At 43.8% G+C, this 27091-nt stretch overlaps 10 protein-coding genes across 10 annotated transcripts; 6 read left to right on the top strand and 4 right to left on the bottom strand.

Moving 5' to 3' along the window:
* Positions 1 to 1766: 1766 nt before the first annotated feature.
* GGI43DRAFT_430744 (uncharacterized protein) lies at positions 1767 to 3965 on the bottom strand (the record flags this gene model as incomplete). The annotated part of the gene is made up of 11 exons (XM_083209312.1): positions 1767 to 1931; positions 1987 to 2116; positions 2165 to 2386; positions 2446 to 2523; positions 2576 to 2628; positions 2679 to 2861; positions 2917 to 3039; positions 3103 to 3409; positions 3479 to 3666; positions 3721 to 3806; positions 3857 to 3965. 11 exons carry the CDS (start codon positions 3963 to 3965, stop codon positions 1767 to 1769), a joined length of 1644 nt encoding a protein of 547 aa, XP_083056389.1.
* Positions 3966 to 6730: 2765 nt separating this feature from the next.
* Positions 6731 to 7213, top strand: GGI43DRAFT_387822 (Aegerolysin domain-containing protein; the record flags this gene model as incomplete). Its single annotated transcript, XM_083203990.1, has 3 exons — positions 6731 to 6828; positions 6889 to 7055; positions 7113 to 7213. 3 exons carry the CDS (start codon positions 6731 to 6733, stop codon positions 7211 to 7213), a joined length of 366 nt encoding a protein of 121 aa, XP_083056388.1.
* A 1328-nt stretch (positions 7214 to 8541) lies between these two features.
* Positions 8542 to 9828, bottom strand: GGI43DRAFT_430741 (sterigmatocystin biosynthesis dehydrogenase stcV; the record flags this gene model as incomplete). Its single annotated transcript, XM_083209311.1, has 1 exon — positions 8542 to 9828. The coding sequence occupies one exon, from the start codon at positions 9826 to 9828 to the stop codon at positions 8659 to 8661; it is 1170 nt and encodes a 389-aa protein (XP_083056387.1). The 3' UTR covers positions 8542 to 8658.
* Positions 9829 to 10175: 347 nt separating this feature from the next.
* On the bottom strand, positions 10176 to 11476 carry GGI43DRAFT_416238 (DUF3425 domain-containing protein). Its single transcript, XM_083207262.1, has 3 exons — positions 11342 to 11476; positions 11081 to 11251; positions 10176 to 11013 (listed from the first exon to the last, which is right to left on the bottom strand). Exons 1-3 carry the CDS (start codon positions 11343 to 11345, stop codon positions 10238 to 10240), a joined length of 951 nt encoding a protein of 316 aa, XP_083056386.1. The 5' UTR covers positions 11346 to 11476; the 3' UTR covers positions 10176 to 10237.
* A 283-nt stretch (positions 11477 to 11759) lies between these two features.
* On the top strand, positions 11760 to 13678 carry GGI43DRAFT_223187 (chaperonin 10-like protein). Its single transcript, XM_083200397.1, has 4 exons — positions 11760 to 11815; positions 11912 to 12367; positions 12443 to 13088; positions 13168 to 13678. The coding sequence occupies exons 2-4, from the start codon at positions 12181 to 12183 to the stop codon at positions 13412 to 13414; spliced, it is 1080 nt and encodes a 359-aa protein (XP_083056385.1). The 5' UTR covers positions 11760 to 11815; positions 11912 to 12180; the 3' UTR covers positions 13415 to 13678.
* Positions 13679 to 14691: 1013 nt separating this feature from the next.
* GGI43DRAFT_430738 (cation-translocating P-type ATPase) lies at positions 14692 to 18149 on the top strand (the record flags this gene model as incomplete). Its single annotated transcript, XM_083209310.1, has 2 exons — positions 14692 to 15043; positions 15106 to 18149. The coding sequence occupies 2 exons, from the start codon at positions 14692 to 14694 to the stop codon at positions 18147 to 18149; spliced, it is 3396 nt and encodes a 1131-aa protein (XP_083056384.1).
* Positions 18150 to 19164: 1015 nt separating this feature from the next.
* On the top strand, positions 19165 to 20383 carry GGI43DRAFT_223133 (uncharacterized protein). Its single transcript, XM_083200396.1, has 2 exons — positions 19165 to 19572; positions 19647 to 20383. Exons 1-2 carry the CDS (start codon positions 19515 to 19517, stop codon positions 20177 to 20179), a joined length of 591 nt encoding a protein of 196 aa, XP_083056383.1. The 5' UTR covers positions 19165 to 19514; the 3' UTR covers positions 20180 to 20383.
* A 208-nt stretch (positions 20384 to 20591) lies between these two features.
* GGI43DRAFT_223130 (maltose permease) lies at positions 20592 to 22691 on the bottom strand. Its single transcript, XM_083200395.1, has 3 exons — positions 22203 to 22691; positions 22090 to 22152; positions 20592 to 22027 (listed from the first exon to the last, which is right to left on the bottom strand). The coding sequence occupies exons 1-3, from the start codon at positions 22382 to 22384 to the stop codon at positions 20734 to 20736; spliced, it is 1539 nt and encodes a 512-aa protein (XP_083056382.1). The 5' UTR covers positions 22385 to 22691; the 3' UTR covers positions 20592 to 20733.
* A 140-nt stretch (positions 22692 to 22831) lies between these two features.
* GGI43DRAFT_416228 (Zn(II)2Cys6 transcription factor) lies at positions 22832 to 25110 on the top strand. The gene has a single exon (XM_083207261.1). It carries the CDS (start codon positions 22939 to 22941, stop codon positions 24868 to 24870), a length of 1932 nt encoding a protein of 643 aa, XP_083056381.1. The 5' UTR covers positions 22832 to 22938; the 3' UTR covers positions 24871 to 25110.
* Positions 25111 to 25148: 38 nt separating this feature from the next.
* On the top strand, positions 25149 to 26919 carry GGI43DRAFT_416227 (glycoside hydrolase superfamily). The gene has a single exon (XM_083207260.1). The coding sequence runs from the start codon at positions 25258 to 25260 to the stop codon at positions 26803 to 26805; it is 1548 nt and encodes a 515-aa protein (XP_083056380.1). The 5' UTR covers positions 25149 to 25257; the 3' UTR covers positions 26806 to 26919.
* The last annotated feature ends 172 nt before the right edge of the window (positions 26920 to 27091 follow it).

Below are 27091 nucleotides of genomic sequence, written 5' to 3'. Positions count from 1 at the left end.
TAAATTTTTATTAAATAATATAAGTATTTTTAACTTAAATACTTCTTTTAAGTCCTGTTATTATAAAATAATATTAATAGTTAAAGTAATAGTAATTGCTGCTAGTGCAGGTGTTATTATATTACCTTATATTTCTTAAAGCTGTCCTTAAAAGTTTATAATTATTTAAGCTTGTTAAGTAATAGTAATTTAAGCTATATCTTATTACTATTATAAATTACTAATAACTTGCTAGTTTACAGTATATTAAATTTCTATTTATTATACTAGTTTTTTTATATTTATTAATTAGGTTATAATATTAACTTTTACTTATAATAATCTTATAAGTTTTTTATTAATATTATTATTTATTTTATAATTAAATATATTTTTTAATATTACTTGTAAGTTTAATAACTGTTTAAATAAAAGTTATTAATATATAATAACCTAGTTACTAGATTTTTAAATAAAATTAGTAATATAAAAGAATTTTTAAAAAATAAATTTAAAATTTAAGTTTATATTAGCAGATAAGTTAAAAGATTTATAAGTAATAGTAATAAGTAATAATAATTAATTACTATTAAAGTTAATAAACTTAATAAGTTATATTTTAATTATATTATAATTAGTGTATTAATAACTAGCTATTTAAGTTATTTAAATGAGTATAAAAAGTGAACTTATATACCTAGTTAAATATCTGTCCTTGATATACTTGATCATTGAGTGCGTTAAGTAGTACTTGACCTATTTAATAATCAATTTTATTAAGTAATACGTGATTAGTGGAACGGGCTTATTTTAATCTGTTCCTGCTTACCCTGTAGGCCCATTGTTGCGACCATAAGAGTTGGGTCGTAACAACTTTATTAAATTATATCGACCATTACTTTAAAGCACTACGTTATACCTCGATATACGGAGGGACACTAACTCTTGCCCTTTTCTTACAGCCAGTACTAGTATAGCAAATAGTGCTGGCTAAGTGGTCGTAGCGGAAGTGGCCCTTTGCGGAAAGTTGCTCCCGACAAAAGATTGAAATAAAGATATTCACCATGAGAAGCTATTTTCCTATTCTAGTAATGCCGAGCAGGTCTTCGTTGTTTGTGGAGCCATTTTCACTGAATGATTGGGTAATTTGCTGTGTTCTATAGTTCTTCATACATCACTATAAAGTCTTGTGATTAGCACAGTGCTGCATATTATCGGCCGGGTATCTCTTTAATTCCTCCATGGAACAAGCTGATGCATCCGAAATGACGAGCATTGCGTTGCTTCTTATAATCATATCAAGTGTAACGATCCGTTATACCGTTAAGCCAAACAGGGCAAAAGATTAGGCCAATAATCACTATTGTAGCAATTACTGTAACGGAACCAACTGTTTATAAGGGATTCAACTGTTACGGGGAACCAAGTCGTAACATCAAGCAGTTTATGAGAAGAGGTAAATAATTTCCACATGGAGATAATTATTTAGAAGTCATGAGGAATGACAAATTGGTTTGGGGAAGCAGATTTCAGCTACTCATGCCTCGAATATAAACACATGTACGTCGTGCATAGATACTGAGCGTAAAACATTGGAGAACGCACATGCAACCAGATCAGATTTCAAGGCACAGATGAACTTTATAAACTATCAACCAGAAATGTAGAGACAGCTTATATTGTAAAGTTCTTCAAATGAGACTACGCAGTATTCATTCGAAGAAAGTAATTAATCACATTGACACCCGTAACATCAATTTCAGTAAATGTATCAATATCATTATCATTTAATCCAGGGGGATGGTCTTATCCGCCTGCCTCGTAGTGCCAGAGATCAAGGTCCTATTCTTATGACCACTCTGATCAGAAAGAGTTTGGGTATTCTTAAACTTCCAAGCGGGAATCTTTCGCTCATAAAGCTCGTCAAGCTCCCAATAAGTGCGCCCGTAAGTCTATAGATTGTCAGCAGAAAGCTCATGATGGAATACGAATTCATAAGTGATTCACCTCAGGATAGTATAAATAGAGAAGTATCGTCGTAGGGGCCAAAAGGCCAGCCCATACGTACACTGCCTTTACGCCCAGGTTTCCTGCATCGGGGCTAATCATATAGGAAACACTCCAGGAGAAAACGACGCTAAGAACAGGTTAGGATTAGAGGAAGATGAGAAGCGTAAAAACTCACAAACCGAGTCCATAACAACCCAAATTGAATGAAGTTGTCTGAGCTCTGAGACGAGGAGTCGATGTTTCTCCGGACGCGACGTATCCAATAGGCCCCGCAGAGCAACCGTAGGAGATAACCCATAATAATAGGAACGCCAATGCAGCCTTATCTGCAGAATCTGATTTGAAGAAGCCGGTTGTTCCAAGGGCAACGTTAAAGATGAGCATAAGGAAGCACCCACTAATTCTGTGTCAGTGGCGTGAAACAAATCGGAGGCACAAATTGACGATTCGACTTACCCAACAAGAAGTGGCCGGCGACCGATGTACTCACACGCAACCAAAGACGAAAATATCGCGACGATGAGCAAGACGAAGCTGTTTATTACTTAACCAAACCGGTTCAAGAGCGTGTAGCAGTCGGACTTACGTGATAATAGTTACAATAAAAGGGTCTTTGAGACCAGCAGCTTTGAAGAAGTACTATTATGGTTAGCTTCCGAAAAGATCAAATTCTGCCCTCGAGATCTTACGGTAGAATATCCGAAAACGATGGGCCCACCAGCAGTCCACTGGCTACAAATACCCATACAGCCTGCAAGTGTTCGCCGCCAATTAAGACCTTTGAAGATCTCAAGGAAGGATGAGTTTTCCGAAGCTTGATTAAATTCTCGTTCGGCCGCAATACCATGTTGGATAACGCGATACTCGTATTCCTACATACGATTCGTTAACTGGGAACTTCAAACATATATCTTTATAAATACGAACCACGTCATAGCCAGGGACGTTGCCGTATAGCTTGGTCATAGACTTCTTCGCCTTCTCATGCTCTCCTTTCCGAGCATGATGAAGATGGGATTCGGGAACGAACCAGATTAATATCATGAGCACCTTCAAGAAACGGAATATTAGCTGAGAAAGTTCATAGATGATTGGCTGTGGCTATCGACATACTCCGGTGAACACAAACTCAGTAGCAATTAATGGTCTCCATTTCGTCGGTTGGCTTTCGATAACAAGTTGAGTGGCGACGGCGCTGACCAGTTGTCCGATGGCGAGACAAAGTTGATAAGCGCCAATCATAAAGCCTCGAATTTGAAATGGTGCAAGTTCGGAAACATATGTAATGAGGATCGACTGGGCTAGGCCAACTCCTGCACGAACCAGGACGGCAGCACCAAGCCAGCTTTTCCAGTCAAAAGCTGTAATTTCTGCAATAGAACCCCCGAGCAGGACAACGATTGCGCCAAGCATAGCCGGCCTATTGGAATTGTCAATTGGAGAATCCTAATAAAAAACTATAGCATTATTAGCCGAGGCAAAGACTTACTTTCGACCAAAGCGGTTGGCAAAATACCCTCCAGTGAACATACCCAGCGTTTTCGACATTTCAGCGAAACCTTGCCAGTACGACACTACCTTCGCGCTGATGGCTGGTGCACCATCGATGGTGGTATCCGCCATTTGGTTGATGAAGGCCTGCATAGGGATTACGTTGCCGGGAATCTGTTGCTGGAACTGCATAGGGAGTCAGTCATATTGTTTTTATATCCAGTATAGAAATATGCTAACCCCGTCATTGAGAGCCGCCCAATTGAGGATCATACAGAATAGCATGGATTTCCAGAAAGTCTTAACGACGGCCCATCGTCCGAGAGCTGAATGATTAACTTCTGACAGATTAGAAAATTCTTTATTTATAACTTACTGGCAAACTTGGTCTCTAAGAACTCTTCGCTCTCCATATTTTCTCTCTTTTCTAAGTGACACGTATTACCATTTTGTTCAGTGGCAATGTGATTTAAATCCTTTTCCATGGTGGAATATGTGATTCTGTGTATAGGGAATCTCCTAAAAGTTTATAGAGAAGAGCTGGTCATATCCCGGAGGATATAGAGGTATTCATCATCAAACGGTCTAAGGATCCAAGGCCATATATAGTCGGAGAATTGTACCGGCGTCTGCGGCATTGCCTGTTAAAGCATTTCCCCACGAAATTCACTCAGATCCGGGGCCTCCCCTAAAATCTCTATTCAAACAGTCTATCGTCCCTATGTGGAGCCTGCTAAAGCTGGTAGTTTTGGGCAGCGCCGCGCTAGATAAACGATATATATCTTATAGAGGGGAAACACGGAAAATATTGTGGCCCACAAGCACGAAGAGATACTCTAAGCGATCTTCATTATCAAGCTTAACTTTGTCATAGTATTCTTCTTTCTTCAGGGCTGATATTATGGCCTGAGTGGAAGTTTGACCTTGAAGCACCTTTTTAATAAGCTTTTGACATAAATTTGAGACATCTTTCTCTATGAGAATAATGTCACGATAGTGCACTATAGCCCTCTCTTCAGTCGCCCTTGCTGCGAGATTTGTGTGATCCAGAAGTTTCCCAAGGGCATGGATTTGGTCCTCAGCCAAGGCAGCGCGCCGGTCTTCAGGACAACTAACTGCTATATTAGGATCGTAACTATAATCGTCACAGACGAGTTCTTCCCTCCAAAGTTCCCCTAAATCCTTCTTTTGCGGTATCTTCATCTTGAACGGGCAGCCTGTGCGCCTTGTAGTGGATTTACGAAGTCCGGATGAAGCTGTTCTGTATTCACGGCCTCCACGCGCACACGCGATATCATAACGGTGAAGCCTGTTATTTTAATAATTTGTTGGCCGTGTTCTCACAACTACAGATCCCTCGAGTCACGCATGGTCTTGCAGAGCTTCAAAAACTACATCTGCTGATATAAAACGCGTTGTAATTGACGGGGTTGAAGTGGCATTTTAGTGATAATGAAATTTAGTGTTATTGTTAACTATTTTAAGCGCTTATTATCGTGGGGTGTTGGACTCTTAAATATACCATATTGGTTCTAGTGCAGATTTTCATTACAAAAGATACGTTAGTTTACTGTATGTTTTCCTATATATCTTAGGTATCTTTTGGTTAGCGAAACGCCGCCGAAAACTCGGAGCAGCTTTAGCAGGTCCCACATAGGCACGATGGGCCCTTTGCATAGGGATTATGAGGGCCCAGATCCGGGGTAGACTCAAGCCCAACTCGAATATGCGGGGGAAGTGTGGCGGCTAGATCTACAACTTTCACCTGGTGCAAAGTATAAAACATGGCGGAGTATCCCAATGGAGTAACGCCCCATTCGAAGTAGCTGAGGTGAGTCTGTCCGAGCCGCCTGCTGCCGTTCACAACAAATGGCGTATTGGTTGGGTCACAGAGCTCCGAGTCAGTGCTTCTTATTACTGGTCGAGGCTCATGCTCTGTAGTGGAAACCGGCATAAAGGGGTTCATCCAATCTAATTCTGTCAATTTTAATAATGCTAACAAGGATTCAATACCAGAGAAGCTGATTCCAAATGGATAAGATACAACAAGATGGTGAAATTTAGATGAGACGCTGTAATAGTCATCTGAAGACATATGAAGCTCTCGAAGAAGCTAGTTGATCCAAAGTTGGATGTAATTAGCCCATGAAACTGCATCATGGCATCTAAATAATGACGCGACTCTGTAATCTCGAAGTCATAGCTCATATAAGTGCAGATTTGGCTGACGACTAATGTCTCAAGATACGCCTTCCGTTGCTGTGTCTAGAAAGCGAGAATCGGTGCACCTGTGTCGCCTTTTTGATAGCGATGGTACTTCTTCGATAGGAATGCTGTTCACCAATAATTAGCTCAGATAAAAGATCGTGATAACACATCGAACTCGAACTATACCATCGGGTGCCCTATTAGGAATGCCACCTGGTGGACACAATCTTTCCGTTACTGGGAAACCACTGCCGCTCACGTATGTGCTGTGTCCTCATTTGGTTAAAATGTCTGAGCTGGTCTGTATTTCCCTACTACCATCTCGCAGGTTGATACGCCACAAATGATTCATAAGATGGATTGGCGCGGATGGATTTTTCTTATTAAGCCTAGCCTTCCGTTGCCAGTAATGATGTTGCTTCCAACGATTTTATTCTTCTCATGAGTATATCAATATCAGCAACGAAAAATACGATGCCCTAGGACCTGCTGCAACAGATACTGATTCTGGACAGACTCTTCCACTGATTGCACATTTGTCGATTTAGCTACCCGACAACGAGCCACGCTCATACATGTCTCAGATATGGTCACGAGCTTTTATATTAGACCATACGGATTGCGTATAATAACGATAGCGACTTCCTTACGTGAGGTAGAGCACTCTAGAGACGGCTGAAACAAATGTGTTTATCATCATCAAAGGTATGCAGATTATGTGAATCAAATCACTGGCTTGGTGCCAGCATCCAACCCATGCCTGAGTTATTCTCTTGACTCCTGATACCAATACCAACAACGTATATTTTTAGTAGTGAGTCCATTGTATATCATTATCGCTCATACTATAACAAACCATTAATATCCGCTTGCAAAGAGTTCAAAAGATATAAGTTTAATATCACCATCTTCCAAATCATCAGTACACTTCTAATACCAATTACATTCGTGGAGAGTATCTGCATTACATCGGTTCTAAATGTGGAGATCCAGCATAATCGTGTTTCTTACGTATGTGTTATTTATACCTATTACGCTCGCCATGGGAGGTGTAAGGACAGAAGACCAATGGGTCAGTATTCGTGTCTATAACAGAATGAGGAAAAATGATATATCTTTTAAGAACGCCAATCTATTATGGTGAGTATTTGAACAAAAGTTACATCCTTGGGACCACCAATTTTTAATAATTGTATTTAGGGGCAAGTTCTATTCTGGCTCCAAATCAAACGAGATTTCTGCTACCGAAGTCGACAAGATAGTTGTGCTCCCTGGCACTACGAAATCTGCCGACTCATCCGGTCGCGCGGGTGCTTGGTCAGGAACCGAGGGCACTCTTGATCTCTATGACGGCAGCACAAAAATCTGTAGGCTCTACTGGAGCTGTCCGTGGGGGTCAGCAGTAAACATTTTTCAACTTGTAGGCTATGATCCTTTAACATCAGACTATTCAGTAGCTGTTGAATCATGGCCCCGTACTGGCGCGCTTGGAAATGTAGATATCACAGTTGCACTGTTTGCATGATAAAGATACCTGAGCCGAGAGCGCATATTTTGTGGCCATCTTATTCCCACAATGTGAAATCAATGGAGGCTAGTAGAGCAACATGGGCATTTCAAGAAATATAGCTTTATTCATTTCTCGTGAAAATTTATACTGCACACAAGGGTCAACAAAGCATAGCCCGATAGGCATTATCCTGCCAGATTGTAGCCAAAATTACTTCATGCGCTCCCAGGATGCTCGAGAATAAGATTTCGGCGTCCTATATGTACCCAGAGATGCATGGCTCCATGGTAATAATGAATCACGAAGATTGAGTTAAAAATGCACATATCGCAGTGTACCAAGGCACTTAGCTGCAACACTCTACAGGCTCATAAGCAATATGCATTGGTTACACTTGGGCAGCAAGGCTAAATTTATTGGTTCACCGCAAACATGTGTATTGGTTGTATTCTGCGGGGCTCATTGCTGCCTTGGTTTGGCTGTCTCCATCGTGTGCAAGTATATAAATCTGTGACCTGCTTCATGAACTCGATGGGAAGCGGCTGCATACAAATACTTTGTATCCATATCACACTCTTACGCACATTAAATCTTCTCTTACTCCATTATTACAGAGGTACTAGCATTGCCACGCGCCTCATGCTTTTACTCAGGCTGCTCTCCTCCAATTGTATAAAATCCATGCCTAAGATGCAATTTGCCCGCTCTGCTCGTAGCGGCGCCCCTTCACTACACGGGAATACGGCAATGCCCAATGCATTTTCAGGCAACAACGCGTTCCTCGATCCTGTCATCCGCACTGAAGACATGTCTGTTGCCAACGTGAATTTTACTCCTTGTGCTTGAACAAATTGGCATACACATATAGGCGGGCAACTGCTCACGGTCCTAGCGGGGTCAGGATGGATCTGCGACAAGGGAGAAGAGCCGGTAAAGCTTTCGGTGGGAGATGTGGTATGGTGTCCGCCTGGGACGACCCACTGGCACGGTGCCGGCGATGGGAGCTACATGGTGCATCAGGCGGTCACATTTGGCAGCATAGAATGGCATGAGGTGGTTGGGGAGGAAGAGTATGGAAAGAAAATACAATATGAATAAGAGCGAGTCTCACCACTATGGTAACACTCAAACACGGCAAAAATGCTATACCAGGATGTGTACATTCTTTTTCCGAACAGTGACTGAGAACAACTCTGAACCTGCAAGAAATTGAAGACCATTTTGCGCTTCAACTGCGCCATGCATGTTGTAAAACTTGATCATGAACCTCACTCTAGGTGATTATATAGTAACAACTACCTATCATTGCCTACTCAATCTCATCATCGCACTCTGCCGTAACTCCGCCCCTTACCCTTGATAGCCGAATAAGTTTGGTGCGTTCTCGGCTACCACGGAGTAGATTGCCGCCAGATTTGGTAATATCGTAGTCAGATTGCAATGGAGGCTGGGAGACGTCGTTACTTCAATAGTTGCTCATTCAACGCAATGGGCTTAGGGCTTTCGACCCAGTCAAAGTTGCCCAAAGGCTTCGTCAGCCAAACATCGCCCGGTGCAGAAGCGCCACGAGGGACGTCATCATTAAACAGTGTACCACTCAGAAACGTGTGAGGGAACCCAGGATCAAAATCGTGCGATGCATCAATATCTTCAATCTCCTTATCTGTCAAAGAGACATGAAGCGCTGCGATGCTGTCCTGAATATGCTCCAGCTTTCTCGCTCCCACGATAGGAAACACATAAGGCGACTTCTGCCTCACATATGCCAGGGCAACATCCAGCAACTTTACTTTTTTCTTGTTCGACAGTTCTTCCAAGACTTTGGAGACTTTCTTGTCTCGTTCAGATATCTTGATGAACTTGCGCCCAGGATTGTGCTTCTCGCGTGCCTTGAAACCCTCCTCAGACTGGAACCTCCCTTGGTTCAATACGCCGTATGGAGCCAAGCCCATGCCCTCATTCTGGCACATTGGGATGATGTCGCGCTCAAAATCACGCATTGCGGCATTCCACATGCCCTGATAAACCACGAATTGGCGCAAGCCTGCCATGCGGGCGTATTGGTTCGCTTTAGCCACCACCCAAGCAGGAGTATCAGATACGCCAAGATAATGAACCTTTCCAGACATGACAAGGTCATTGAGTGATTGCATGACTTCCTCGATAGATGTGCTGTAGTCCCACCAATGCAAGTATAAAACATCAATGTACGTAGTTCGAAGCTTTTTTAATGAGGCCTCAACGGATAATTTCATCGACTTGGTCCCGTTACCGCCGTAATTGGACTGTATTCGATCACTCTGGTTGACCTTATAGCCTGAGGCGTACTTGGTTGCTAGAACGAGATCATCTCGGTTCCCTCGAGAAGTCATCCACTCCCCAAGCCATTCCTCTGACTGGCCGTGCTGATAGCCGTTGGCCGTGTCAATAAAGTTTCCACCTTGGGAGTAAAAGTGGTCGAGAATCGAAAATGCATCCTCTTTGCTGCATTCACCGTAACGATCTCTTTGGTTGTCACCGAAGGTCATAGCCCCCAGGCAAAGAGGAGAAACACGCACAGAGGCAGTCGGGGAGAGTTGGCGATGCCGGGCCAACGGGGTGTTGGGGGGTGGATTAAGCTTGAGTACCATTTTGATATGCTTATTCTTCAAAAGAGTCTATGAAATCTTTGAAAGTGGCTGCTCAGAGCCAAGTGCAAAGAACTGGGGGCGTTTCGTCTCTATTATACGTCTGACATTCATCAAGAATTCCCTTCTACATTTTTACTCAACCGGCGATGAGTAATACCATACGCAACGCGTTTCTAAACTTTAGCCGTAATACCGAGACTTAATTCCGTATAGTTTGGTATGGGTCTACCAAGATCGTAGCGACTAATGCACATGGATGACCTACAAACGCAAGACGATTCATTGGGAGGCGAGTGCTATCGCAAGCCTAGCCTGTGCCTAATATCGAGGCCTTGCAAGATTCAAGATTAAAAGAAATAGATTAATTCGGTCTATGAAAAACAAAATCCAGCTATGGAAGTTCCGAATACTAAGCTAAACGAATATCGTGCAGCCCTCGCTTCTTCCTCCAACGATTCGTAGACTCCAGCAATTCAGTACAACCCTCCAGAAGCCAAGCCCATTTCTTCATAAATGACTCCGTGACTTCCCAGTCTGATAATTTCCATGGCTCTCCCCATGTTATAATGCACACGTCTTCAGGTCTTCTAGCAGATGCACCGTCCACAATGTCAACGCAGAGACCATCTTCATCAACAGCATCCTCCCCCTTATCACACACGAGTTTTAAGAAATTATCACGCATATGAGGACAGGGAAGAAGATCGATCCAGGGATGATGCTCCACCATCGTTTGTAACATTGTGGGCTTCATATTAGGCGGACAATTCGCTGCAATTAGCGGATTGGCAAGGTTGACTTGCATAGCGCCGAAAGGAGATATCGCGTCATATTTAAGCCAGTCATCATTGAATCCTAGTACCTTGGCGTTATGGACAAGGGCATAGAAGACGTTAAATCGCAATACGTCTATGAGCTGCCGCGGATCTGGCTGTCTCATTCTGTATCTTTGATGAGCCGCTTGTGCGGCACTCGTCAAGACATCGCGGCCATCAGGCAGACCTATCCTACACAGCGGCTTTGCTGCTAGCCGCCTCTTGGAAAGTTGGAGAGCATCCGGTTGGCCTGATGAGCGCCAGACTGTGTCATTACAACCACCAGATTTTGTCACTGAGGACAAAGATGGCTGCCCGGCGTCAACAATCTCAGTGGATGGGCTTGCAATGGCTATTTCCCTTCTTCGACCTAGCAAAGATCTATTATTAGCTTCCATAAGCGATTCTGACGTTTACTGAAATTGAATGTACCATACGCGAGGCCCTCTTGTTAAGACGATTCTGTAGCTTCCTTCGCTGTGATTGGTTAATTTTCCCGGTCCAATCCTCTTCTGCGGCACGCATCTCTATGAGCTGCGGAAAAGGTTGGAGAGGAATGAGTTGATCCATTTCGGACATGCCAAAATCAGAGGTTCCAATTATAAAAGCTATTGATAGAAATGTCGTCGCTAGCAAGTCAATTTTGTTCATGCAAATGGATGACAACTGGGGGATGTTGAGATTGGAGAATGACTTGCCCATTTTTCTAAGTAGCTGAAAAAGCAGTTCCAGTTTCAAACTGCCATTGATTGGCTGACTTGTGGTCAGCAAGTTGCATTAGTAGCTCTTTTTTCCTACGCCAAAATAGGCCGCCTCGTTGATAAGCTTTTAATTGTCCGACCGTAGCTCTCAGTCTCCACATCTCTCGGGCAGTCTAAAACCGTTAAGCCCGATATACTGCTATCTCGCCATGTCTTTGGAGCTGGAAGAGCCCCTGGGTCTGAAAACATCGAGATATCCATGTAGACCATCTTAACTTCTATATCACACACTAGAGATAGTCGTCATCTAAAACCTAATCCCACATTAGACATAAGCGGAAAGACTGGAATATCCCCTTCAGTAGGAACGTTCATGCTTGGAAATCATGCCTTGGCACGACATCGTCGAAATACCCCTGGCACAAAACTCAAGTTAGCCTTGCTAATCCTATAGCTATTATTCTGTAAAATGTCCGCGTCGCTTGGGTGAACTCTTGCCGTCTGTTTATCAGTCTGGCGTGGCCTGCACTACTGCAACTGGCTGACTGACGATTCAATCCTGTCTAGCGTATCCGTTCGGCGATAAAGTTATTAGCAAAATGATAGATTCCGATAGTACGGGTCCGCTTGAATGCAAGTGGATGACATTGGGAATCTCGAAGGCCATACAAATCGAAAACAGTATGGGGAGAGGAGACACTTTCTTTTTGAGAATTTTGGCGGCGGGATCCTTACACACATATATAAGTCTTTACAACGTCCTCAATTTACACATCTAGACCAACCACTGTCCTCATTAACTCATTATAAACCTTTATGGCTAGTTCAGAGACACTATGACAGATTACGAATTCCAGGGTTGGCTGGGCAAAAGCCCAGAGGCCGTTGAGGGAAAGATGGAATGGGGTGCATTTGAACCCAAGAAATGGACAGAAGACGACATCGATATCCAAATCACCCACTGCGGTATTTGCGGTTCGGATCTGCACACATTGAAATCAGGATGGGGACCAACAATGTATCGTAAGTCCGCAATGCACTACCGACTACTCCATATCCCCCCATCATAGACAATAACGTTAACACGCCATGTCTTAGCCTGTTGCGTCGGCCATGAGATTGTTGGAAAAGCTATCAGAGTCGGCCAGAATGTTAGCCACATCAAAATTGGCGATCGTGTCGGTGTTGGTGCCCAGGCTCTGAGCTGCCTCAAGCGCGACTGCCCTCAGTGCTCAAGTGGTCGAGAGAATTACTGTACCAGCTTCGTCCAAACATATGCCATGTCTTATCCCGACGGCTCTGGTACATCCTACGGCGGATACGCCGACTATAATCGCTCTCCTGGAGCTTTCGTCTTCAATATCCCGGATAACCTGGCTTCCGAGGCCGCTGCGCCCATGCTATGCGCTGGCGCCACCGTATTCTCGCCCTTGAAGCAAAATCATTGTGGCCCTGGTAAGACGGTGGGCATTATTGGCATTGGTGGTCTCGGCCACTTTGGCATTTTGTTCGCCAAGTCGCTTGGCGCCGACAAAGTTGTCGCCATATCTCGCAAGGCCTCCAAGAGGCAGGAAGCTGTGGCTCTGGGAGCCGACGAGTACATTGCGACAGATGATGACGGTGATTGGGCAGCAAAGAACACTCGTACCCTAGATCTCATTGTCAATACCGTCTCAAATGCTCGAATGCCGTATTCCGAGTACCTATCTCTGCTCAAGGTTGGAGGAACTCTTGTTCAAGTTGGGTAGGTACATCTTTGGCTAAGCATGCCTCTCTCAGATTTGCCCTTTCGAAATATTTTATTGACATTCAACACTCTATAGGAATCCCGATGGTGGAGAGCTCCCCGCAATCAACGCGTTTTCGCTCATTGTCAACAATATCAAGGTTGGCGGTAGCTGCATCGCCTCTCCAGCTGACATAAGGGAAATGCTACTACTTGCCTCGGAGAAGAATATCAGGCCCCTGGTGGAGGTGCGACCCATTGAAGATGCTAATCAGGCAATTGTGGACATGGAAAATGGTCTGGCAAGATATCGCTATGTGCTTGTCAATACAAAGAACCTATAAAGACAGGACAGAATATTCATCAACCGGGGAACTTGTGAGACAGACTCAACGTCCCAAAATCTCGAATTAGGGAGCACAAGACGCCTTCAATCCAGTTAGTACTGTACCACTATCCCCGCTTTCGCTTAATGAGCGTCATGCGTCAGAATGGCGGCAAACGCTCCAAATTATGTATTTCGACTTCCCCTCTTCATTTAAGCAGCCGAGATGCTAGGTCTATAAGCCAGCTTCTTAACAATACATACGCGCACATCAATTTCATCCTATCGATCAATTGAAATAATTAAAGAATTGAACGACCCAGATACTGAACATAATAACTATCCAACGGCTCAAGTTTCTTTCGGTGAATATTGAGAGAGCTTCCTTCATACTACGTCATACCATAAAAAGATCTCAAAGGTCTCGACTTTCTACTTATTCTGACCGTAGCTTAACAAGGTTAGATGCGCTATAACTGGGTATCCAGAAACAGGGCTATCTAGCCTTGCAGAGAGGCCTCCTCCTAGGCCCAACACGATAAATAACTTGCAAATAATCTGATAGAATTTAAATGGCTCATATACTAATAGTCAGATGCTTATTTGCGCAACAATGGAGTTTGGATACATGCATTCAAATATTACCTCGAAAGGGAAAAGACAAAGAAAGAGTGGAAATGATAAGCAAGACCAAAAAAAAAAAAGAAGAAGAGCAAGGATAGGGGGAGACATACTACAAAAGCGCAATAGCTATTGAAGCAAATAGCCTCATATATTTCCAATGATATAGCCACCGACATTAAACACTTTGGAAGCAATAGCATATTTCTGCTATTCTGAATTGGGATACATAACCTCAGTAGCTTAGATCAAAAAATTGGAAGAAATTAATTTTATTTTTTATTTTATTGTATTTTTCTTCTTCTAAGTTTTAAAAATAAGGCTGCAAAGTTTAGTATCGCAGCTTGTCTCCTATACACTTGCAGCAGATCTCATCTGCATATCGTTAAGCTGCGCCACCGCACCAAATACATTTGAAAATCGCTCATAACATTCCAAATGAGGCATGTATAGCTGAATTGATCAGAGTTTGGTAAAATGCGCGAAAGCACCAAATTTCCTTCTCCAATGTACTCCCAGCTTAAATAACTAGTCCTCCTTGCTTCGGTTTTCTTATTTAAAGGGTTATCTCATTACTATGAATTTCGCCTTCCATTGAGCCTACGATATCCATATACCCTTCTACAAATTCTTTACTTGCTGTCTGACGCTGCTTTCACTCTCTCTAACGACAGAATGGCAGATCCCAATGACAATGGAGATCCTGAAAAGGCTAACTCCAAAGTAGCTATTCAAGTCAAGAGCAATGCCAAGACATTTGGCTCTACGAAGCGTCATATTCGATATTTGGACGATAGTGATGAAATTCAGCAGATTGGTTCTTCTACAAACAATAATTTCAAACTCAAAAGAAAAACTTCGGCCTACTCTATCCACTCTCTATCAAGCATAAGGAGTGGTCAACGAGTGGTCGATCCTGCCACTGCGCTCCCTGTTTTATACCGCACATTGAGTATAGACATGGAACGCATGCAAGTAGAAAAGAATGCAGCTGTTAAGAGAAAATATGGCGATAAGACCATGGCAGGTAAGTCTCGAGTTTCTTGGTAACTTCAGGTCTTACAAAAACTAACTGAGTAATTACAATAGATTTAGAAGATCTCGAATGGCACACTCTATCTATTCAAGAGGTTTCCCAGAAACTAGACACGTCTATAGAGACTGGTCTATCAATACAAGGCGTCAAGGATAAAACTGAAGAATTCGGAGCCAATACTCCAACACCACCAAAGTCTCGTCTGCTGCAGAAAATATTTTTCTATCTCTTTGGAGGCTTTGGTTCCATACTTTTTGGTGGAAGCATTCTCGTCTTCGTTTCATGGAAGCCGCTTGGTGAACCAGATCCTGCAGTGGCCAATTTAGCTTTGGGAATCGTTCTGGTTATTGTGTGGTTAGCACAAGCCGCGTTCAATGCTTGGCAAGATTTCTCCTCCTCCAGAGTTATGAAAAGCATTACGGGCATGCTCCCGGAGGACTGCAATGTTTTGAGAGATGGGAGCAGGAGATCAGTTCCGGCAAAAGAAGTTGTCCCTGGAGATATTCTCTTTTTCAGTGCCGGCAATAAGCTACCTGCTGATATTCGATTCGTTGACGTGTCAACTGATGCGAAATTCGACAGAAGTATCTTGACTGGCGAATCAAATCCTCTACCTGCAGTCATTGAGTCAGTGGAGAAGAATTATCTCGAAACAAAGTGTATTGGAATGCAAGGTACTCATTGCACCTCTGGAAGCGGTCTGGGGATAGTTGTCGCGACAGGAGACAATACAGTCTTTGGCCGTATCGCGAAACTCACAAACAAACCCAAGACTGGCCAAACCGCGTTACAAAAAGAGATTTTCAGATTTGTCCTAATTATCGCAACATTGATGATATTAATGGTTGTTGTGATTGTTGCTCTGTGGGCGGGATTTATTCGTCACAAATATCCGGATTACATCTCGGTCTCAACATTAATTGTGGATTGTGTAAGCGTCGCTATTGCCTTTATTCCAGAAGGTCTACCAATAGCTCTAACCGCTTCACTTACAATTACTGCGGGCATTATGAAGAAAAACAATATTCTTTGCAAATCTCTAAAGACAGTTGAGACCCTGGGAACTGTTTCAGTACTATTATCAGATAAAACAGGGACTCTGACCAATAATCAAATGGCTGTGACAGACTGCCTCATTGGATCCAAGGCATTGACTGTCGCAGAAGCTATACAAGAAATGGAAGACAAATCCGATTCACCCAAAAAGGCTGCCCTCAAGCAGCTTTGTGTTGCTTCTGCAGTGTGCAACGCTGGAGAGTTTGACCCCACAACTATTCATCTTCCTATATCTGAGAGAAAGATACTTGGTGATGCCACAGATCAAGCTATTCTTCGTTTGTCAGAGTTATTGGGTTCGGTAAACAAATCTCGCGAATTATGGATCAAAAAGTTTGACCTTGCGTTCAATTCAAAGAATAAATTCGCTTTACGTGTTAGCTCTCCGCGCGATCAATCTTCATTGGAGCCTACGCTCTCTGTTTCCGAAATCCAGAACTTTGACGCTCAGAAGGATTACGTTTTGATGATCAAGGGTGCACCAGACATTCTGCTCTCTCGATGCACAAAGTATGTTGGCGAAGATGGTGACGCGCATGATTTTGATGAATCTATTCGCTGGTCCATTGAAGAAGCCAAGAACTCATGGTCAAGCGAAGGTAAACGTGTTTTGGCTCTTGCCCGCCGGTCTCTTCCTAGTAGCATGATCCGAACAAATCCGGAAGAAAATTTATTCGAAAAAGAAGCTCTGGAATTGGCGCGTACGGGCCTTACGCTTATTGGACTCGTTGGTATTGTGGACGCTCCAAGAGAAGAGGTTCCCGGCGTAATCGAGACCTTGCATCGAGCTGGCATCCGTACAGCTATGGTCACGGGAGACTTTCAACTCACAGCTCAGTCTATTGCTCGCTCTTGTGGCATTATTAGCGTTCCAGATGCTGAAGTCCACAGCATCGACGATCTCCCCCGCGTGCCTCCCGACTTCGAACCCAAGAGAAATAACAAATCCAATCACCTCCCAGCAGAAACCAAGGCGATTGTCTTGACAGGCCAAGATCTAATGACTCTACTTCCACACCAATGGCACACTTTGGTGACGGAGTACTCAGAGATAGTTTTTGCCCGTACCACGCCAGAGCATAAACTTCAAATCGTACGGGAATTCCAGTCCCAGTCGTATGTTGTCGCTATGATTGGAGATGGTGTTAATGATGCCCCAAGTCTGAAACAAGCAGATATTGGTATTTCACCCGCATCTGGCTCCGATATCGCTGTTGAGGCCGCAGATATGGTCCTGTTAAATACATTCTCTGCTATCCCAGAGGCTGTTCTCTACGGTCGCGTAGTATTTGACAATCTGAAGAAAACAATAGCATACTTACTACCGGCTGGCTCCTGGTCAGAGTTTTGGCCAGTATTCACCAATGTGGCTTTTGGTCTACCTCAGATATTGTCTTCTTTCCTCATGATTATTATATGCTGTTTCACAGACTGTGCTACGGCAATTTCCTTGGCTTACGAGAAGCCAGAGGCCAACGTCATGCTTCAGCCACCTCGAGACATTATAAATGACCGTCTCGTCGACTGGAAACTACTTTTGCAAGCTTATGGTTTTATTGGTACATTTGAGACAGCCCTCTCTTTTACAATGTCGTATTGGTACCTGCAGCGAAAGGGTTTAACTTTCGGGTCATTATGGTTCTCATTTGGATCCATTCCAACTCCCGAAGGACTGACTGATGACGACGTTAATACATACCTAACGGTCGGCTCTTCAGTCTACTTTATAACTCTAGTAGTAATGCAATGGTTTAATGCAATGGCTCTGCGTACCCGACACCTCTCCATATTCACGCATCCACCACTATTCAACCCCAAAACTCAGAACTGGCTCCTTTTCCCGGCCATCTTGTTTGCTCTTGCCATCGGTTTAATATTCACCATGATTCCTGGCATTGATTACCTTGGCTGTGCCCCGGTTCCTGTCGAGCACTGGTTTATTCCCATGGCATTGGGCCTTGGCCTCTTGTGCATTGATGAGCTGAGGAAGATGATGAAGAGAAGATATCCCAGTGGATTAATTGCAAAAATTGCTTGGTAAATAACAAAAACCAGCTGGCCGAAAGCCGAAAGATTCACAATTAAAGATACTTGTTAAAAAAAGAAAAAGAAACCCAGAAAAAAAAAGGAAAAGGTTTTAAATTCAAATATTGTGCCCCAGTTACCGTTAAGACGATAGTTAATACGTATATGCCATAATAATAAGATAAATTGCAACTAGTTACTATATAAAGATTATTGATAATTCATAATGATAGTGAAACTAGATGATATAATGAAAAAAAAAAAAAAAAAAAAACCATCCCACGAGATACCAGGTGCTTTGGTACAGGGTAAGTATTGCATTCGAGGTGTTAGGGCGAGGTAACAGTTTAGCAGTATTCCGTAATAAAGCCAAGAAGGTCCACCTGCAAGGATGATTTAGTATGGAAGTTTTTACGCCTTTTTGCCGCATAGCTGGTTAAACTTTTACCCTTATAGGCGCATCTCTGTTAAGAGTGGGTCTTCTGTGTATCAAAAGTTCGCTGCTAAACTACATTATATATGGTGCATAGACAAGCTTAATTGTGAGAAACAAAACTCTACTGGAGCAATCTACATACCCTAGTCCAAGCTTCTACTCTCATTGTATATCTCCACTTCTAGGCCGCGTTCCATATGCAATTTATTTTCTCAATAATTTATGCTCTATACAAAGCACTTACAAAGGCGAAAGCAAGAGATCTGGGCCTGCATGAGTTCAAGCTAAGAAATTCGAGGCTAGGCGAAAACTTTTGACCAAACTATCCGAGCATTGGTATCATAAGAGCATGGCAGTCGTATTTCGCGTGTGACTTATCTGACAGCAGGCATGTTGGTGGATAAACATGTGCTGACATTTTTAAAAAAACCTTGTAAGCCCACTCCATAAGCTGGGGATTCTGGTTTCAGTTCCAGGCTGCGCAGCCTCTATTGTCTTTTCAATCACGTTAGCCCCTGTTTCAGTGTCTTGGCGGAGAGAGGGATTGCCCCATGACGATTTGACACTTTAGTTCTGTGTTATCGTACAGGCGGCTCGCCAATCGTCAGCGCGAAAGCCGAGGATGAAACACGTAGCACGCTAATGGTAAGGGGAGCGGCAGCCAGGATAATACACACCATGTTCTACGCTGTGCCAAGGATACAAGTCTGGGCGAGAACATGTCTGTTTGAGTGAATACTTATACCAGGTCTCCCGCGTATATGTGTTGATTGTCATGAGCTTGTAGACCATACTCTTCTATCTTTTCGTCAACATCTGATCTTGTCTTTCTGGTAAAGATAAGTGATTTATCACTACATTTTGTCCTAATTGTTCTTTCTTATACACACTCAACACTTCATCCTTCTCTGCCTTTTCAAGCTTTTATTCTCGATTTCTGTCAAAATGCATTCTATACTCCTAGTCGCCACTTTTCTTTCCATCTTCGATATTGCACTAGCAAGTAAGTCTTTCCACATCTCCAGTACTACTACGGCGTAGTAGCGTACGAAAATAGCTGATTATTTTCTCTCTCAGTTCCGATTCAAAGAGAAGCATTCCAGCCTCGGCAAGCACAGCCATGTTTTGTTGTCGGTAATGTGGCGCTGCCTCAAGAGACTCAAGATTCAGCCAATTTCCTCGCGTCGAAAATTACCTGTAATGCCAAACAAACCACTATATCAGGATCGCCAGATGTCTCCTCCGGCGGAATATCGTTTTCTTCTATCGACTTTGCTACCTCGGGCCAGTCTCCCTTACAATTCGCCTTGGAGAAATTCGCAACCACCAGCCCGTTGGCTGAAAACGATCTTGCAAAGTTCCAAAACGAAGCGAATGTCTACACGGCTACCGAAGTTGCGCTGCGGTCGACTGGAGGCAACTTGGCTATCAAGGCACCAAAGTTCTTCATAAACTTTCAGATCGCGCGTATCCAAACTGCCCAGGGTAACCCACCCACGGACCCAAGCCAAACGGTCGAACACCTCCTAGGAAAGGTTACAAAGAATGCCTCAAAGGCAGACCAGAAGTTCATAGATCAAATCACCAACTTGTCGAAGGTTTTGTCATAGGGTGTTGAAGTAGATGGGCTGGACGAACTGAACAGTCAGAGAATAGTAGGCTATGGCAGATTCTCGCAATACAGAGCCTCTAAAACTCGCAGGCTGTTTGTGTACTTTTTGCACTGTATTCTTGAGCGAAATGTGTTATATGTATAAGAAAGTTAATATTGTTATTAATTAAAGAGATGTGCATTACACTCCATTTTTTTAAAAGGAAAGTTATAGTGCTTATTTGCACTAATTATTAGGCCATCAGGACGATAATAGAGCTAACTACATCGCTGGTCCACTTCGATTAACTATGGACTCCAACAAGCAATATCTCCCGATATTTTCTTTGTTAAACAGCTGTTTTAATTTTTTACACATCAGAAATAATACGAAAATTTCCGATGCTAATGAAAATTAGGTATGGAAAGGCATGTAAATAGTGCATAGCGTAAAAAACTCGTTTGATATATTCCTGCAGTCGAATTAAGTTTATATGTCCAGCGTCTTGCAGATCTGAGCCATGGTAGCCTATCCCAGTCTGATCCTAGTCTGAGCTTAGACAGACTACAATACTAATATTTACCCATCTTCCGAGGAGGTACTTTCTCGGTGAAGAGATGGTCAATCTCACTAAACGTCTTCCCTTTCAGTTCTGGCACATACACCCAGCTTCCAATCGTACCAATTATGGCCAATCCTCCAAATATGAACCCAACTTTCCCTCTCAAATTACCTTTATCCGGATTGACCATGTACGGGATAGCGAAGTTCATAGCTAAACCACAAAGAGCCTGTGTTGCTGTTGCAAGGGAAATTGTCTTTGCGCGTAAAACCGTACTGGATGCCTCCCCAAGAATAGTAAAGGCCACCGCACCAATGGTGAGGAAATAGACGAATGCGTATATAACAGTGCTGGCAGCCTGGACCCACTTCGCAGCTTGACTTGGGACAACGTCCATTATGCCAATCAGTAGAAGCAGGGCCGTTAGGATAACCATACCAGACAGAAAGAGTTTCCGACGACCATAACGCTCAACGATAAACCAACTGACAATGTTACCAAAGACGCCACAGGCTGTTACACCAACCCCCAGATCAAAGGAATTGGATACGTCAAGGCCTGCGAGCTGGAAAAAATATGTCGAATAACCAAGAACGAAGATGATACCAACCAAGTGTTGACATAAGAAAACGCCAGTTGAGATACCTGTGCGAATTCTATTAGTTTGTTTGAAGCAGTCAATTAATCTTGCCTTCTCCGTTCCCTGGATCTCCTCATGTCGGATGGTGTCCTCAATTTCTAACAGTTTGCCGATTGTGTCATTCTCTCCATAAAGTTTTGCAATGACCCTTTTCGCTTTTTCTTTCTTATTCACTCGAACGAGATACCATGGACTTTCTGGAGATAGGGGTAGGAACACAAGAAGGAATAGAGCGAAGAAGATCTGCGTTGCAAAGGGCCCACGGTACGCCCATCGATCATCTCTCTCTCCAAAAACTTTTACCACAGAGTTGGATATGAGTTGACCAATGGCGATTCCAAGATTTACTCCAGCAGTTGCAATGCCTCGAAGGGCGACGGGAGCAAGCTCGCCAGACATCATGGGCGCCAGGCTAAGGTAGAAGCCCAAGCCGACGCCAAATACGAGCTTGGATCCTAGGAAGGCTGGGCGAGTAGATGAGAAGACCTCACCGATGCAGCCACCACTGCACACTATTGCACCAATGAAGAGAGAGCTTTTGCGGCCAATCCTGTCTGCTAGCCAGCTGCATATGAAGCCGCCGAAAAATTGGCCAACGGTACCAATGACGTTGAATGCAGATTGCCAGTTAGCAGGGAGAATGGCCTCTCCATTGACGGTATATCTACGCGAAGTTAGTAATCGAGTTAAAGATATAAAGCTTCTGGCTAGAGAATACCAACGTACCCAAAATCACGCCGAAAAGACGGAACGGAGATCATGGCGCCGTTGATTTGAGCATCAAACCCCCTGTTCTGTCAGCAGATGCACCGGTAGTCATCCTGAGAGAAGCAACTTACCAACCCACAGCGGCCATGGCCCAGTAAAAACACCACCAGATAACGAGTTTGTGACTCTTCCAGATTTCGGCAATAGTCAACTCATGCTCTGGGCGCCGGGCCCGCTGATCATTACCGGTTATAGCATTCTCGCAAGTCTCAATCTCTTGGACGTCGCTTATCTTTACATCAATTTCTGACATTTTGAGTCAAAGTCTTGAGGTTGATTGTCAGATTAACAAGGACAAAGGTAGTAAAGCTGTCAGAGTGCTCAAACTGAGCTCAATGTGCCGACTTAATAATCTACCCCATGGGGAAGTCTGGGGAAACTTGAGCTTATATCCATTTCAGCTTAGCAACGGTTGCGATGCTACATCAATTACAATCCAAAAGTAAGTTTAAACGTTCCAAGTTCAATGGTAGAAATGCGGGATGGCCGTTTGTGGTGGCTAAACGCCACTGGGGGTTTAAATGCGATATTCCGCTGCCTGTGGGTCTTGCTAACCATCGTGTGGATAACCAGCCAATTCAATAGTCCATAATAGCGAAATGGAACTGCCGATTTTAGCTTCACAGAACAACGTGTGGCTAGCCAAGTCTATCCAATGACATCTGGGGTAAAGCCCTTGGCTAGGAAGTATGCAGAGATGGATCATAAAAGTGCGATACTCCGCATGAGCCTTCTTCGACTTTAATTGGTGACCCATTCTTCCTCTCCGGAACCTCGATTCCAACAACTGCCCCAGTCTCAAACTACATGACTTCAGTCACCACGATGGCAGACATACCCATGTCGGAAAGCAATGTTTCCACAGATCAAGTAGACTTTGAGGAGATGTCTCCTGAACGCATTACTGGCTCTCGGCCAGCGCCGAGGGGAACCGCATTCTACAGTCGACGGCGTGCTGTGAAAGCGTGCCAAGTATGCCGCGCTCGACGGACAAAATGCGATAACCGAAAACCTTCTTGCTCATTCTGCCTAAAAGTTGGCGCAACATGCATCCAGTCGCCCGTGGATCTTTCCACGTTTGACCCAGCTAGTCTGAAAATTCTAGAGCGATTGGACGAGTTGGATAAGACTATGAAGACAATGGCCTTGGGAATGAGCTCAAGTCAGTCCAGAACATTGCCAAATCCGTCAGAACCTGCATCTACCAGGTCGATTCCGGTTGAGCTCATCCCTCCGAGCCCAGAGTGTATCATGAAGTGGGACATCCTAAGTGATCTCAATCGAGAAATAAACGAGATTGGGGGTTCAGAGTCTGAATTAGCCACGACATCCAGCCTGCATTCGGTACAGTCCCTTCTATCGCCAAAAACAGACCTCACCACGGAACTTGATCTTCAGCGCGTCAATCATCTCCTAGATAACTTCTTTAATTATGCCCACGTGAAGAACCCCGTTTTAGATGAGCAAGCTGCCCGGCGCATGGTCCAATCTGTCATCTTGAATGGTATCGACTGGTCAGCAGAATCATGTCTAACGCTTCTGATCTGCGCTCTGGGCTGTATTGCACGGCCTTTTGGACCGACTTTGGAGACGATGCCTGAGACAAGTGCATATGCCAGTGCAGAGACGCTCTTTCATGCTGCACAGCGACGTATCGGCATTGCTTTCTGTTCCGAAGATATTATTTCTACGCAATGTCTGTTCCTGTCTGGCATGTATATGATGTGTATCCTTCAGCCAATAAAAGCTTGGCGTTTCTTTGTGCAGGCACTTGCTTCTTGCCAACAACTGCCCTTCTTGAATTCGTTATCACCTCCGCCATCATCGACGATATGCGACGGAAGCCCAGCTAGCCATTCTTTGGATACGCTTCAGCAGGCTACTTACTGGTCTTCATGGAAATCAGAACGAGAAATGAGGAGCTACCTACGGCCGGCAGACTTCACTCTCACAGAAGAGGAACTGGCCTTCTATCCACCTTTTTTACCGACGCCACCTAACTTGCAGCCGGCGCAAGAAATCGAGGCCAATAGAGATTCTTGTGTATCCCGACAGACAATATCTTGGTACTTCTACCTTGCCGAGATCTCCCTCCGAAGGCTGGCCTCAAATTTACACGCAGAAATGCTCCAGCTTTGTGAGCAGTCATTATCGAGTCAGGATGCCTTGGAGGCTCTTGTGGTAGCTGTGCCACAATATGAAGAACAAGCCCAAGAGTGGATTTCTTCACTTCCCTTGTGTCTGTCGTTTGATGCTCCTGCCGAAGAAGACGATATTTGTAGATTTGTCCTCCGTGGACATGTAATCAATCTTTACGAATTAATCTACTGGCCGTTTATATCTACATATCTCAGGAAAGATGTGCCGGCTGCCGAAGAAATGCAGATTGCCATGCCTTTGGCAGATTGGGGCATTAAACGACTGGCACAAAAAGCGTTAGACTATCACGCTTTGAGGCTCACCGTGAATACACCAGGGTATAAACATCGCCACCATGGAACTCTCCTCATGATACAGTCATGTTCAAGGAGTGCTCTAGTTCTGATGGCTGCCGCACTATATAATATTACGAATACAGCTCAGAATAGCGCAAGGGGGGCAAATACTTTAACGCTACCTCATGGCTGGCGGACTGGCATTGATGAAACTATTGACATGCTGGAATTTTGGGAGAGGGAATTACCGCAATTAGCCAGCACAAGACATGAGCTACAGGCCGCTCGGAAGAAGATTCCGTGAGGTAACGGGTGTTCAATCATTTAGCCTAATATATCTCAATATTGAAGTACAATTCCGTCCTGCTTGACGTGAATCAGCACATGGCAATGTCTGGAATATGGTGCCACTTTCTTTGCTCACGGAACCACGTCTAAGAGTTAATGGCTAAATGCAATAATCTTGAAGGATACCTCCACTAGTACAGTTGTTAGAAGGGTTACGCATGACTCGATAGCTCCGTGGGGTTGTGTAATACTGCCATCATGTAGTCGTACGCCGCCGGTATTGAGGAGAGAGTGAATCAACCAGCCCCACTTGTGCGGAGTATCGCATCAGACTGCGACGGTAACAACACTCCCAAATTATGTATAAGATGGATGTTTGTTTCTGTAGAAAAAAATTTACTTGATGATTTCACAGTGGTTATTAAATACGAATTTCAACAGAGCAATACCTACAATGTCCCCTACAGCAGTTCAAGATGTGGCAACCAGCCACTCGAACGTTAAGCACACTCATCCACCGTGTACCATGCTCCGTGTAAGCGGCACAAGTATCATTAACTCAGCCGGCGATGAAGTAGTCCTCAAAGGCGCAGGGTTGGGCGGCATGCTTAACATGGAAAATTTCATCACTGGCTACTCGGGGCATGAACACGAGCATCGGGCTGCGTTAACAGAGGTCCTCGGCAAAGAAAATGCCGAATTCTTTTTTTCTCGTCTTATCCACCATTTCTTCACCGAGGCAGATGCAGAACTCTTCGCCTCTCTTGGGCTTAATTGCCTCCGTGTGCCGTTTAACTATCGGCACTTTATGGACGATGACAATCCTGGCACTATTAAAACTTTGGGATTTGAGCTCCTCGACAGAATCGTTAATATCTGCGCAAAGTACAATATATACGTCGTTTTGGATTTGCACGCTGTTCCTGGTGGTCAAAATCAGGACTGGCATAGTGATTCTGGTTTGAGTAAAGCTCTATTCTGGGAATTTCGAGATTTCCAAGATCGCGCCATTCAACTATGGGTGGCTATTGCCAGTCACTACGCAGGAAACCCTGTAATTGCAGGATATAACCCGCTTAATGAGCCGGCAGATCCCCAACATACTCGACTTATATCGTGGTATGAAAGAGTCGAAAAAGCGATTCGAGCTGTTGATTCAGATCACATGCTATTTTTAGACGGAAATACCTATGCAATGGACTTTTCAGCATTTGATACGAAAAAGGTCTTGCCAAATACGGTATACAGCTGCCACGACTATAGTATGATGGGCTTCCCTCTGCCGGAACAGTATGACGGGACAGAGAAGCAGAAGGAGAGACTACGTACCAGTTTCGGACGCAAAGTCGATTTTATGAGAGAAGCAGGTGTGCCAATATGGAACGGCGAATTCGGCCCTGTATACCAAGATCCAAGAACGGATCCAGATGCCGATGCAACGAATGCTAAGCGTTTCGCGTTATTACAAGAGCAGCTTGCTATATATAAGGAATTTGGTAGCGTATCGTGGAGTATCTGGCTGTACAAGGACATTGGCTACCAAGGAATGGTGTACCTTGACCCTGAGAGCCCATACATGCGCCTTATGCGCCCATTCATTGAGAAAAAACAGCGCTTGGGGCTTGACTTCTGGGCTTGTACCGACAAGACAAAGATAGATGCCGAAGTCTACCAGCCATTAATCTCAAAGTTGAAGGAGATGGTGCCGGAACACTTGCAGCAAAAGAAATATCCAAAGGTTTGGACTTTTGATAGACAAGTTGAAAGAGTAATTAGAGAATGCTTGATGAGCGAGTATCTTGGCTGGGAGCTTGCTGAGGCTTTTAGAGGAAAGACAAAGGATGAGTTGGAGAGTTTGGCAGGCAGTTTTGCTTTGGAGAAGTGTTTGAAGCGAGATGAGCTGAACTGGATACTGAAAATGGACACAAGAGTACAGAAGAAAATTCGATAGATGTGGCGTTTTTGTAGGTACTAATTACTATAAAAGCAATTCAGACTTCAGTTTCTTATTAAAGTTATTGCGCCGGGTATATAACGAATACATGGGGATTGTCATATTATTTGCCGTAGTGTATAACTTGACATCATATTAGGTTGTTTCATAATTAGCAGAAAGAAACAAAAGACACACAATAGGCTCTGCGTGGTATATACTACGACCTTTAGTTTTTTTGTTTCCTTGGGACTTTTGGGTTGTTGTGTGACATTAGGCATTACGAATAGAAAACGTTAATATA

The sequence above is a fragment of the Trichoderma evansii genome, assembly GCF_050947405.1.
Source record: "Trichoderma evansii strain SZMC 28006 chromosome Unknown GGI43scaffold_27, whole genome shotgun sequence".
In the NCBI taxonomy this organism is placed as follows: domain Eukaryota; kingdom Fungi; phylum Ascomycota; class Sordariomycetes; order Hypocreales; family Hypocreaceae; genus Trichoderma; species Trichoderma evansii.
Note: the sequence above shows the minus strand (reverse complement) of the source record. Positions and strands in the feature narration are given on the sequence as shown.